General features: G+C 30.9%; 1 protein-coding gene across 5 annotated transcripts in view; it reads left to right on the forward strand.

Annotated features, from left to right (window-relative positions):
* Positions 1 to 14,462, forward strand: part of DPYD (dihydropyrimidine dehydrogenase) — a 691,841-nt gene that overhangs the window by 151,363 nt on the left and 526,016 nt on the right. For all 5 annotated transcript variants that reach the window (XR_004955308.1, XM_036235253.1, XM_036235254.1 and 2 more), the window contains one exon: positions 70 to 157. Coding sequence is in view for 4 of the 5 variants with exons in the window: in XM_036235253.1 (XP_036091146.1) it covers positions 70 to 157 (88 nt within the window). In the remaining variant the exon portion in view is untranslated. The remainder of the gene's footprint in view (positions 1 to 69; positions 158 to 14,462) is intronic.

The raw sequence follows: 14,462 nt of genomic DNA on the forward strand, positions 1-14,462 counted from the left end.
ACACTAATGTGTATAGGGTAGAGAATATATATTTCATGGTTCCTTTAATCCAGTTATTTCATTTCCTAGGTGCCTGAAATGTGCAGATGCTCCCTGTCAGAAGAGCTGTCCAACTAATCTGGATATCAAATCATTCATCACAAGTATCGCAAACAAGGTGAACTCAGATTTATCCCTGGAAATGAAATTAATAACAGTATTTTATCTTGATCTCTATCATAATGTGATTAAAGCATAAATCTCATCTTAGTGAACTGAGTGAAAGTACTTAAAGAAATGATTTCTATAGACAGTTGAGGAAAGTAGCACATTGTATTAATTAGTCTTTTCCAAGTCGTGATATGATTATTGTGAAAATGAATTTATTGTTTATTATCTTAATAATTAGTTTATGTTGAAATTAATGATCTTTTAACCCAGGCATTCATTGTCTAGATCGACTCTAGTTTAAGCTTGCTAAATGCTTATAGATAGGAGCTGTCATTGTTTATCAAAACACATTTCAAATTTGTGAAATATCTTTTTTAAAAATATGCTTTGGTTTTAAGTCTGGCACACCGAGACATATCAAAGCAAAGGACTTGGACTTGGACTTCTACTAAAATTCAGTTAATTTGTTTAAGATTTGTAATAATTTATAGAGACTGATAGAGTTGTAAACAAAAATTCCTGCAAAAACAAAAAATACAAAACAGGCTTTTATGTGCATGACTAGAACAAAAATAATTTTAATCTTTAGTTTTTTAAAATTAAGGCTAAACCTAGTTTTTATTCACTCAGTGAACAGTTGATTGATTGAATGATTAATAGTATCTTTGTGAAAGAAGCATCATGAGCTCTTAGCCAAGGGTCTTATCTTTTAACAATTGAGCAACAGGTGAAGGAAGTCTTCCCATAAAGATGTAGTGAATCCTTTTTATAGAGTTTAACATTTATTTTCTAAAATGCTACAAAAATCCAATGTGCTTTGAACAACCAGATATCTATTTATATATGAAGATCATTACTCAATATGTCAATTATTTAAAACAATTTTATGAGAAAAGTCATAAATTTATATAGTTTTAGCTTTTCAAAAGAATCAATAGTTAGTACTTAGGTAAAAGGCATGATATTAACCTACATGGTCAGATTTAATAGGATTTGAAGTCTAGGTTGAATTTTTAGATTGACCACTTATTGTTAATCCAGAGAAAATTACTTATCTCTTTATTTTCATTTGCAAAAGAAATATAGCATCTGTTTTACATGGTTGCAGTATAAACTGAATAATACTTGTATGTGAAAATCCCTAACATAGTAATTATTCAACAAATATTTTGTTGATGTGGAATTATTAAATTCCCTTCTCATTCGCTATGCAGATACCATACAAGTGATTACTATTTTCTTAGTTGTTATTTATTGAACACCTACTATCTACCAAACACAACTGGCTTTAGAAGTTCATAATCTATGAGCAATTACAGACATATTACAAAATAAATAACTATAATTCAATATGTCTAGTGCTACAACCCAGGGAAAGTATTAAGCATATAAAAAGGCAGGATTATGGGTATACAGAAGGCAGGTTTCAGGAAATGTAATATATCACTGTGGCTAGTACGGATTCTAGATTATATGAAAAGAAATGATGGGAAAGAAACGAGGCAATTGGATTAGGATTAGGTTGTGAAAATCTTTGAATTCTATGCTCAATAATTGAGACTTTATCCTACAGATAGTAGAAAATAATCAATGCTATATATTTATTTTGTAACTAATAAGATGAATTCTGGGAAGCGTTCTCATTTATTAACTTTGGCGTATCCCAAACAGCCATCATCACAGGATCTTTCTCTTATATGTAAAAGTAAATAATTTATATGGAACATATATATGAAATCTTAATTTTATGGTTGATCTCATAAAAATAGGAGTAAAACAAGATGTCTAAAGTTTGAAGTCTAAAATATTTTGGCTGTAATTATACCTAAGGAGGCACTCTTGACTGTAAGCATGATCCAGCTAGCTAAATTTTCCCTAAACATTCCAAAATTCAATAAGACTTTGTGATTCTAATTAATGTATACCACCTTTATTCAAATTATCTTTAAAAAGACAAAAGGGAATAAAAGTTTATAAAATGTGTAAGCAAGATCAGAATTGTCTCTACTTTAGGAAAACTTTTTGTTTTATTAATTTGTTCATATTTTTTGCTACCTAATGAAGCATTGCACTTAGGTGTTTATTTAAACAGATTTCTATGTGAAGAGAAGATATTTGGAGACATTTAATTAAAAATTAAATCTTTTTCCAGGCATTTAAGGAACTCTATTGTAAGTACTGTTTTATTGAAGAATCACCATAGCAATCATAAAAGGTCAGAGACTCTTGTTTTTCAAAGCCTGCAGCTTTTTAGATATTTACCAGCTGTGTACAATGCAGGCCATCCCACATTGCTCTGCCAGCGGACCTCCGCTCAGGAGGAGGGTTCTTTCCAGGTTGAGAGGGTAATTGAATCGCCAAACTCAATGAGCCTTACGCCTCTTTGAGAAAAGGATGTCACTTGTGTTGTATTGTGTTAGATTTCTGTGATTCAGTGGAGTTTAGGCCAATACTTCCATTCTTTATTTTCTTACAAACTGGATTACAGCTATAGTTTCCAAAGGTACACTCAATTCTATTGTACCTCCTCAGTTAGTTTTTCTCTGTTTCATTCTTGCAGGCTGTTGTTTGCAATTGTATCTCTCAATTGGAAGTACACGTTTCAGATTCCTCAAACTGTGAATACCGGGTTATATTCCTTAATAGTTTTCTTTGGGGAAAAAAAAAAAAAACCAGTACTTTATATAAGAATGCATTTGGTCAATCTATAAATGTAGTAAAAAAATGACTTTTTAAAAATGTTCCTTCGTTTGCTTTATTTGCTTTATTTTAAACAAGAGATATTTTCTCCTTTTAAAATTTTATGTTAAATTGTAAAGCATTGATTTCTCATTTGCATATTTTATGGAATCTGTGTGGTCAGATTCATAGGGCTTTTTTATCTAGATACATAAATTTAATAATACACGTTAGAGAAAAACTGACCATTGTAAAATGAAAGGCTCTTTATCATAGGTCCTATTGAAAGTAACGAGAAGTTAGAGGAACAACAAGATTTAACCAGCAGAATGTATTGATAAATACTATTGACAACAATATATATATATATTTAAAAGATCTGTCAAGATATGCGTACACACATACTTGCACACACACATACGTACCACATGATGTGCGTATCATGAAGCAGAAGTGCAATCAGCAGATTTAGTCCATCTTCCTTTTGGGTTTGTTTTTCAAATTCAATAGCTAAGTGGTTTAGACCCCTATCAAATAAAACATTGATCATTTCCAGAATAATTTTCTAAAAGCATAGCTCTAATTATATTACTTTCTTGTTCAAAAAATGTCAGTGGCTTCCCAGTACCTAGAAACTAATGTCCAAATTTATAACCTATTATGTAAGCCTACTGGGCTTTCTCCCAATATTATGACAGGAGTAAGTAGATGAAAAAAATATATTAGGAAGTGCACAATTTATAAGCCAATATTTTAAAAAATATGAATATTTTAGGTATATGAAACAAAAAATAGTGATAAAATTTCATGTTTCCTTCACTACACATGATTAGCTCATTCACTTTTAGTACTAGATGATAAATATGAGCACCTGTATCCATTCCAAGAGGACTCACAGAAACTTACCTACTTGCTATAAGATGGTACTTAAGAGAACACAACTTTTAAAAACTCTCTGTTATGCTTCTTAGAGAGTAAACAAGCCCTTATCCTGCAGAGCTGAAAATGCCATTTAGTTTAAAGAAATACTTCTGAATAAATGTGTCAATTTCCTTTACATTTGAGATGCTGGTTTTTGAGAAATGAGAAAAAATGTATTTTTTTTCTAGGACTGAGTATATTCTAAATTTTACAACTCCTGTATATTATGGGTCTTTGTCAGTTGGGCTATAATTCTGAGTGGTTCTTGTGTCATTCTAAGTAGCTCCTCTTGATCTCATAAGATAATGTTTTTCGTATGTTAATTCTGTCTTTAAAACTTGATGAGTAGTGTTCTTAATACTTTATTAGTCAATATTGGGTAGTTTTATTCACATGCTTGATAATTTATTTATTTATTTATATTTTTTTCCTTTTCCTTATTTTTTTTCATGTTGGAATTTCCATGGGAAACAGTTTACTTTTGTTTTAAGTGAATCCTTAAAACCGATTCAGTAAGAGTACATTACTGGCAACTCTCTGTTTTTGTTTCTGATACTTTTTACATTTCTTCACTGTTGAAAAATACTTTTATAATGTATAGAATTTAGGGTTGATGTTTATCATTTTTTTCACCTAACAGAAGATATCATTTTTTCACCTAACAAAAGGTATCATTTGTCATGCTTTGATGCTATTGGAAAATCAACAAAAGCCTAATTATTGCTCATTTGAGAATAATATGTTTTCAGAGGGGGACGTTTTAAGGATCTTTTTATCTTTAGTGTTCAACAATTTTACAATGATTTATCTAAGCTGGAGTCATTTTTATATATCCTGCATGGTTTGCATTGAAATTCTTAAATCTGTGGATAGATGTCTTTCATCATTTTTAGAAATTTCTCTATTTCTCATCTCTTTCTGAAACTCTTATTAGCTATCTGTTTCACATTCTTACTTTATTCTCTATGACCCATAACTTTCAAACTTTTTTCTCTTTGATTTTTGGAGTTACCACCGAGATAATTTACTTCAATTCTATTTTCAGGTTTACTAATACCTTCTTTATAGTCAAGTGTGTTAAGATGGTCCACTGAATTTTGAGCTACAACTTTAATTTTCATATCTAGTAGGTCTTTCTTTTTTTCTCTCTCTCACTTTTGTAAAACTCTAGTAGTTTAAACTTATTTTCTAAGCCTATCTGTCATTTCTCAAAATATATAAAAATATTTATTTTTATACTCAGAATTCTACTATCCATAGTTTCTGTGAGTCTGATTGTACCATCTGTGATGTCTACTGTCTCCACTTTTGTGCTGTTTCCTGTAAGTTTAATTTTTTTTTTTTTACTCTGGCTGTATCTTTTTTAGTTTTATCTGTAGAACTTCTGTGAAGACTAAGATGAATATATGTTTATTTAAGGGCTTTAAGTTTGCTTTCTTAAAGGATTTTAAAATGGAAGCCTATGTTCACCTGGTTTGGCAAATGCCTTTAAGATGATTCCATTTATTTCTCTGGCTTACTGCCTCATCATTTTCATTCTGTAGACATGACAGCTTATGGATGCATTCATGATGTCTTTTTTTAAAGAGTGTTTTGCCTGTAATTTTAACTTTTGAAATTAGAAGAGTTATAGCCCATAGCTATTTATTATTACATGCAAAAAGTGCAATAAATATTTAAGATCTAATGAATAATCTAGATTGATCGAAACAGATTTTTTATTGGTGAATACTGGAATGGTAATCAGCAAGGTATATGGGAGAAAGAAACCTTTGAAAAATAAGACAAAAGATTTGCCACATCAGATATTGAAATTCACTATAAAGCTACTCTAATCAATATGGTATTGGAATAGGAATACACATTTCTGGAACAGATGAAAGTCCGTAAACAGAACCAAGTAAAGATGGAAACATAATATATAATCAAGAGGACATTTTAATTCAGTAGAAAATGATGGGTTCTTTGAAAAGTGGTTCTAGTATAATTTTGACTTTACTTTTAGAACTGTATGAGAGCAAATTTTATTATATTTTCAAATAAAATGAACCAAACTTAAAACCAAGTGAAAAAATTTTGCCATGCATGTTTTAGGCTAAGTTCCAACTTCTCTGTTAACCAGAGTTCCTGAAAATTTAAATGAGAATAAGAATCCAACTCAATATACACATGGGCAAAGGTTATAAACACTTTAGAGGAGGTAATACAAATGATTAATGATCATATTAGAGATGTCCTATTTCCATATTATTCAGAAATATGTAAATCAAGGAATGGGACACCAGTTTTCTCTCATATGATTGTTGAAATTGAAAAGTTCAATAATTCCTATGCTATGCAGTAAAAAGAAAACAAGGAGTATTATACAGTGGAAATATATTTGAATGTTACAAACATATATACTGTTGTGCCAGCAATGCTTTATTATTTGTTCTTCCTAGAGAAATTAAAACACCACCATATGATGGCATAAACAACAAAAAAATTGAGACAACTATAGTGCCTATCATTAAGAAAATTGCTAAATATGTTATACTTCATATATGGAATGTTATGAGGCTTATTCTTTAAAAATGCATTATTATGTTTATTGATCTAAAAATGTATCTGTATTAAGTGAAAAAAGTAAGCTATTTGTTTATATAAATAGCATGACACTATTTTTAGAAAAAAATTTCCATGTGTATATAAGCTAAGCATGGCAAAAAGGGTACAATTTAAACTTTAGTTTCCTTAGTTGATTGAGGTTGAGGAAAGAGAAGATTTTTACATTTTACTTATAAATCTTCATATTATTTTACTTCTACAATGAACATGTATTTTTTAATAAAAATAATGAATTAACTTTTACTAGTAAAATAAACTAAAATAAAATAAAACTGAAAGGTTACAGAGTAACATGAGGCAGGCCTTAGTTTAAGATTTTCTTCCGAAATGACTAAGAGTTCCAAATCTGTTAGTTGAATAATATATTTTCCCACTATTTTGAAATGCCACATTTATTATATACTTAATTTCATATTTATTTAGGTCTATTTCCAAACCATCTATTTGTCCTAGCAATCTGTCCATGTATTACAGGACCAGTGATTTTATTATTATGCTGTATAATACTCCTTATCATTGAGTAAGGCCACTCTCCTGATATTTTAGAGTATCTTATCTTTTTTCTACATATAAAACTAATTTTATAAATTGATAAAAGCTCTATAAAATAATTATTGAACACTGTTCAGGCTATAATAAAATATTAATTTAAAATTAATAATGTAAATATATGCTCATCTTGCTTCATTCATTTATCAATTTATATAATATTTACTGGATTTTCCAGAATTCGACCTGTAGCTTTAATATATAATTTCCTGGCATTGAATCTGGTAAATTGTAAGATACTAAATTTACTAGTGTTAAAGACAAAGGACTGGGATATTATTTTAAAAATGTTCTATCTTTTATGTGTCGTGCTGAAAAAGATGTGGATGTTACATTGTCTAGTAAACCATTAATGCTTATGCAAAATCTCTCTCATTTCTGATTGTAATATATGCCTTTAAAAGGTTACATTTTTACTTTTAATCAGTCAATACAATGTGTAATGGTAACTGCTTGTCTTCCTATTTGCTTCAAAAGATGAACATTTAGTTCTGAAAAACCTTCTATAACTCAGACTCGTTAGTTAATCCATTACTAAATGCAGGCAATATAAAACTTGAAGCCATGTCAGGATAACTAAGCAAAATTTTCACTATATATCTTAAGTCAGTTTTATATGAAACAGTACCACTTTGTGGTTGTGTGTATGTATGGAGACATTTAAACATATGCCTTTGTAAATATTTTTTTTTAATTTTTAACTTTTGTAAATATTTTAAAATATTTTTAAAAATATTTTTAAACTCTTTAAAACAACAATGATATGTAGTTTATATATGTATATGTAAGTTAAACTGAAATCACATTTTCCTTTAGTATAATCAAGATAAAATCTGTATAAATACATAAAATACTGTTATAATATTTTAATATTAATAAGTAAAAATTAATGTGACAGAATCTAGAAAAATGAAATTTAATCTAACAGGCTATCTCATTCTATAAAAAATAAATTTGAAACCCAGAAAGGCTCGATGTTTTATCCCAGGTCACACAACCGCTTGATAATTTAACTGAATTTTCTGAATTCTTGCCCAGTGTGCTTCTGTCTATGTCACACTCCACCATCTATATGAATAAAGTACGTATATTATGAGTCATTATTAAAATACGAAGTGCTGAATAAGCAATACAGTTGCTATCATGACAGTTTTGTAAGTACTGTTAATATCTTCAATGATGGATAAAATGTATAACATGATAGACTTCCTCTTGAAGAAATTGCACTTTAGTTTTTGAAAACTACTTTGATAAATTGAAGAATTTTAAGTAAATTATTATAATCAAAACTAATTATAATTTTGAAGCTAGTAATGGGTTTAAATTAGTGTACATGGAATGGAGACTTTTCTGATAAATCTAATTCTCTCCACTGTACAAATAGTGGCTGACAGGTGGTTATCAGCCATAATATAATAATACACTGTGGTAGACACCACAACACCCTGTCAATTAAGAAATCTTTCATTCTTGTCAGGGAAGAGCAACCCTCACAAAATAGTCTGACTTTATTTTATTTGAATACAAGAAAATAGGAGTGTTAAATTACAGTCTAGCTCTCATAGCATAAATAATAAAATTCTGTCTTTATTGAGTAATTATCTTACATGTATGAAGTTCAAGAACAGGCACTGAGTTTGTTTTAAATTCTATTTGGGCTAAGATTATTTAGGGTGAGATTATTTGAGCTCTTTCTCACTTCTAGTTTATAATTTTGCTATTACATTTATTTGTTATCGAGAACATACGTTTATTTTTAAAACTTGGCTAACCTTTGACTTGAAGATTTTTGCTTTTTAAATAATAAGTGATTTTTTTAAAAAAATAAAGAAATGACAATAAAAGCATCAAGAGTTTTTCTCTGTGCTGCCAAATATTAGTATCCAGTATATTTTAAACTAAAACAGATGTGGAGTAATTTTCAATTATTTGCTGAGTTGCCAGTAACATGCATGATGTAGCTTTGTTTCCAGTATAACATCTTTCCGAAGAGGGAGATATGTGAGTGCAATAGTACATTCAGACACTAAATTTCTACTTTAAACTCCTAGAAACCAAATGCCTCTTTAGTATATAGTATGTGTATTTCTATTCATTCAAGTAAAAAGAATCATATTTAATCCATAATTCTGGTTGCCTTTAACAAGATATATAATTTAGTTGGGTGGTAAAGAAATAGAACCTCAATGAAATATAAAATTTATGATATAAAATTAGAAAAAAAATCTTTTAGTGTTTTTATGTAGTGTATCATGGGGAATCTATCAATATTAATTTTATTTCACCTTCAATAATTTCAGAAATTAATATTTTAATTTGCTTCTAAATTATGTAATATTTATATGTGATATTCATCATTTTCTACTTTTGCCTTTTTTTGCCTTAGTTTTAATGATCATATATCTAACATATTTTTTTTATATTTACGTTGAAATTTAGATGTATAAAAGCATCCTATCTCCTTGAAGAAAATTATATCATAAATTATGGTATATTATTATATACGAACTCTACCATATACTAAATAAAATAATCTTGCATTTTATTGTTTATCTCTGACTTTAATAACCTAATAAATTTCTTACAAAATATATTGCACATTTTATTATTTTCTCTGGATAAAATGAGCTTTTTAATGTTCGCAACAGATTTTCACATTATTTACTTCAAATTGGTTATTTAGAAACTCACCACTTTATTCTTTTCGAATTGTATAGAAATGTTTATTATTGATATTAAAAGATAAATGTTAATCAATTGAGTTTCTAGTATTATATTCTACCAACTGCTTACAGGCAAGAAATATGATTAGACATAATCTCAAACCTCAAGAAACTAAAAAAAATGTATAAAAGATATGTGTCGGAAAAATATACAACTAATACAACTATCATAAATGTATATTAACAAATATGATAATCAAAAGGATCTTGTATAAAGAAAACATTCTAGCATTATGCTTGTAGTTGGAAAATGGTCATAATATTGGTAAAGCCTTTTAAAGGGAACATTGTTTGAACAATGATATAAGATGTGAAAAGGATGGGTTTTGGTACAGATGAAAAAAATTTTTATCCAGAACAATGTCCAGACAACAATACTGATTCTTCAGGCATATCTAGTGCATACTAAAAGCCTCTCACATAATAATTAATAAATGATAGTTAATGAATATATGTGTACATGAACACTCTGTTATCTTCTTTTTCATTTTTTTTTTTACTCTCTGTCCTTCTTTAATTGGATTGATCCCTTTATCTCTGACTTGTTATAGCCTTTGTTTTAAAGTCTATTTTGTCTGATATAAGTATTGCTACCCCAAATTCTTTTTCATTTCTGTTTGCATAAAATATCTTTTTCTAACCCTTTACTTTCAGTCTGTGTGTATATCTTTTGATCTGAAGTGGATCTCTTGTAGACAGCATGTGTATATGTGTATGGGCCTTGTTTTATTTTCTATTCAGCCACCCTATGTCTTTTTTCTCCCCCAGCTTTATTGAAATATAATAGACAATTAGTTGCTCATATTTACAATGTATAATTCATTGAGTTTTTTTTCCAATTATAGTTGCCATACAATATATTAGTTTCAGTTGTACAGCATAGCGATTAGAATTCTGTATAACTCATGAAGTGGTCACTCCACTAAATCTAGTACCTCTCTTTCCCCTTACATATTTTTTACAATATTGTTTACTATTTCCATTATTCTACACTTTATATCTCCATGATTATTTTATAACTATCCACTTGTACTTCTCAATCCCTTTGCCTGTTTTCACCATCCCCCCAAAATGTCCCTCCCTCTCATCTAGTAGCCTTCAAAATATTCTCTGTATCTATGAGTTTGTTTCTGTTTTTGTTGTAGTTGTTTATTTTGTTTAGTTTTCACATGTACATGTCCTCTGACTTACTTCATTCAGCACCATACCCTTTAGGTCCATCAAGGCAATATCTTTTCCATCCCTTTCCTGTTAGTCTGTATGTGTCTTCATCTGAAGTGAGTCTCTTATAGGCAGCATATATCGGGGTCTTGTTTTCTTATCCATTCGGCCTCTCTATTTTTTGGTTGGAACACTTAATTCTTTTCCATTTGAGGTACTTGATAGATAGGTAGTTATTACCATCTTTATTCCTGTTTTTGATACATGTTTTTTCTTCTTAAAGAAGTCCCTCCAACATTTCCTGTAATACTGGCTTGGTGATGATGAATTCTTTTTACCTTATTTTTGCCTGGGAAGCTCTTTATCTGTCCTTTGACCCTAAGTGATAGCTTTGCTACATAAAGATTTCCTGGTTACAGATCCTGGATTTTCATCACTTTGAATATTTTGTGCCGAGCCCTCTGTCCTGCAAAGTTTCTTTTGAGAAATCAGCTGCCAGTCTTACGGGTGCTCCCTTGTAGGTAACTACTTTTGCTGCTTTTAAGATTCTCTCTTTGTATTTAACCTTTGATATTTTAATTATGATTTGTCTTTAATTATGATGGGCCTTTTGGGGTTCATTTTTTGGGGGACTCTGAACTTTGTGATGTTGTATGTCTATTTCCTTCACCTGGTTAGGGAAGTTTTCCATCATTATTTCTTCCAATTTATTTTCAACTTCTTGTTCTCCCTCTTCACATAACCCTACAACACGAATGTTGCTACCCATAATTTTATCCTATAGGTTCTTACATTATTATTATATTCTTGGTTACTTTGTTCTTGCCATTCTGATTAGGTGTCCTTGACTTCCCCATCCTTTATGTCAGTGGTTCAATCCTCTTCTTTATCTACTCTGTTGATTTCCTCTAATATACTTTCATCTTAGATAGTATATTCTTCATTTCGACTGATTCCCTTTTATAATTTCCACTTCCATTTTTAAAAAATTTTATCTTTGTTAAAGTTCTCACTGAATTCATCTATACTTCCCCTAAGTTCATTGAGCATCTTTATAACCAGTGTTTTGAACTCTGCATATAACCAGTGTTTTGAACTATTCCCAGATCTCTGTTCTGTTCTCTCATATGGTTTCTGCTTCTTTGTCTTCCCATTTTGGCTGCCTTTCTGTGTGTTTCTATACACTAAGCAAAGCTTCTAAGTCTCCCAGTCTTATTAGTGTGGCTTTGTGTGGTAGGTGTCCAGAGGCACAGTGCTGAGAGGAGTTCAGCTGCAGGCCAAGTTTAGCCCTGTTCTGTGCCCCTCCAGGGTCACCTGTTAATATTCAGCAAGCAATCCTCAGGTGCTGTGCTTACAGTTGCCTCAAGAGGCCATACTAGAAACCATTGTTAGCTGCCACTAGTGTATCTTGGATTTGGCTCAGCAAGGGGCACAAGGCTTGTCAAGGACACAACTGTATATGGCTTGGGTGGGGACACAATTCTAGGGAGGTGGAGTTTCAGGGACTACTCTGTGCTGAGTGATCTGTGTTATCTAGTTCGATGACATCTCAGCTATGGCAGTGCTGAGTCAGCGCACTGGGAGAGGCGAGGGCTCAACAGAGGAGCAAAGGATACTGCCGGCACTTCTGCCCAGGAGAGGGTGGCCTCCAGCCCTCACTACGACAACTCAGTGTCCCCATGTAAGTCCCTGGTGCTCCTGGAGCAGCCGACTGAGCTCTGGTGTTCAGAGCAACTGAGTCCAGCACTGAGAAAGTTCGCTCATAGGCACAGCTCCTTTAAGAGGAACCTCTGCAGTTACTGCTGCTGCCGCAGCCTCTGTCCCACTGAGCCCCTGGGGACAAGGCAGCCTCATGTCTTTGTCCAGTCCTACCTCTAGCCATTGTGGGGTGATTTCCTATTTCTCTCCCTAGTTGTAGGGCTTCTGTCTTCTTGACCCCAGGTGACTCTGCTTGCTGTTTGCTCCATTTTCCATCACAACTTTGATGTGGTTGCAAGAGGGGATGAATGAAGCTTCTATCACCTATGCCATTTTGCCCGGTCAGCCGAACACTGTGTTATCTTAACTAATTCATGGGGAAAATTATAAGTTCTCAAGTCAATTAAATAGAGAAAGGTAGATAAGGTGCAGAAAATAGAAGTGAAACTACAATTTTTATAAGGTATATAATGAATTATACCTCTATTTCCATGCCTCCACACATTTATTTTTTTATGGCTTAATAGATTGATAGTTTTTCTTTCTATACTTTTTGCTTCTTTCCTGATCTTTCTTATTCTACTTCTTAACATAGTGTTCCTTAATAAACATTAAAGTCTTAAAACTCTTCAAATTAATATTTTAAGAAAATCTTTTCAGAGGAAAAAGCCTAGGAGAGTGTGGGGACTTAAATTTATCAAATCTATTCTATGCTACATAATATACTAGGCATCTTATCTGTGTCAAGTTTTTATAAAAAATACTTATGTAAACATGATTAGTTAAGAAGGAATTTTCATCTGCATCTCCCAAGTGATGAACTAGAAGCTAAGAGATATTACATTTTCTACCAATCATATGGTATAAGCAGGATTCAAATCCAGGAGTATTTGGCTCTAAAGCCCATGAGTGCACAGGTGTATTTGTGTGCATTTATGAATATGTGCACATGTGTTTTTTTACTTTAGTGTCTCAAGATCACATGGAATTTTATTTTCTACAAGAATGGTTATTTCCTTATACATTAAGTATAAGTAACAGTAAATTCATAGTTCTAAAAGTCTAATGACATAATTTATCTAGAATTTAGTAAATCTGAAATATGAAGAGAGGATTTTCAGATTAAAACTAGCCACACCTATTATTCTATCTCCATTTGTCCCTACAAGAATGTGAGTACTATGAGGGCAGGATTTTTTTGTGTGTTCTATTCATGATTTATCCCCACTTTAATTTTCCAAAAGTATGAAGATTTATAGGCTGTTTATTGAGGGATGGTGACAGTTTTACAGAGTATTCCTTGTCTATATTTTCTGTATGTGTTGCTATGGACATTTTCTATTCAATTAATGTACGTCAATACACTCATCATTAGAGAGTTCAATCCAGAAGCATAAGTAATGTTAATTCATCCTTCTCACACATGCAAACTCACTGAAGTTTTGCCCAAGTATTTTTTACATGCAACAGATTGAAGTTTATCTTGGAAGGGTGCTTCCATCTGTGAAAACTGTTATTGGAAGAAGGAAGAACACTTTAAAATAAATCCACCAGCTGTATTGATAATGTTGCAGTGATACGAAGGCCTGAATATGATAGGACTGTTTGTGAAATTAGTTATACCATATGAGAGGTTAGTTGGTTTGTGAGTTTTTCAGGTGTCTTGATAATAACTTTAAAAACCATTAAATTATAGAAGGATGATACTAATGTAGTTTCAAGCTATTACTTTAAAATAAAAAGCAAAGAATAAAAGTTAGTTATTTTAAAATTAACTTACATAAATAGCACATGTTGTACCTTAGAACATGTTTTATAAACCCCAATGAGTAACAGAATATTCAATACCTGCAAAATATGGGTAAGTTAATGGATTGAGAGCATTTAATGTCTATTCTTTTGTGTATATATAAAAACAACAAACATCAAACATCATTTTTGTCTTTTAGATTTTGTTCAAAAAGTCTTCATGCT

This window comes from Rousettus aegyptiacus, unplaced genomic scaffold, assembly GCF_014176215.1.
Source record: "Rousettus aegyptiacus isolate mRouAeg1 unplaced genomic scaffold, mRouAeg1.p scaffold_m13_p_17, whole genome shotgun sequence".
NCBI lineage: Eukaryota > Metazoa > Chordata > Mammalia > Chiroptera > Pteropodidae > Rousettus > Rousettus aegyptiacus.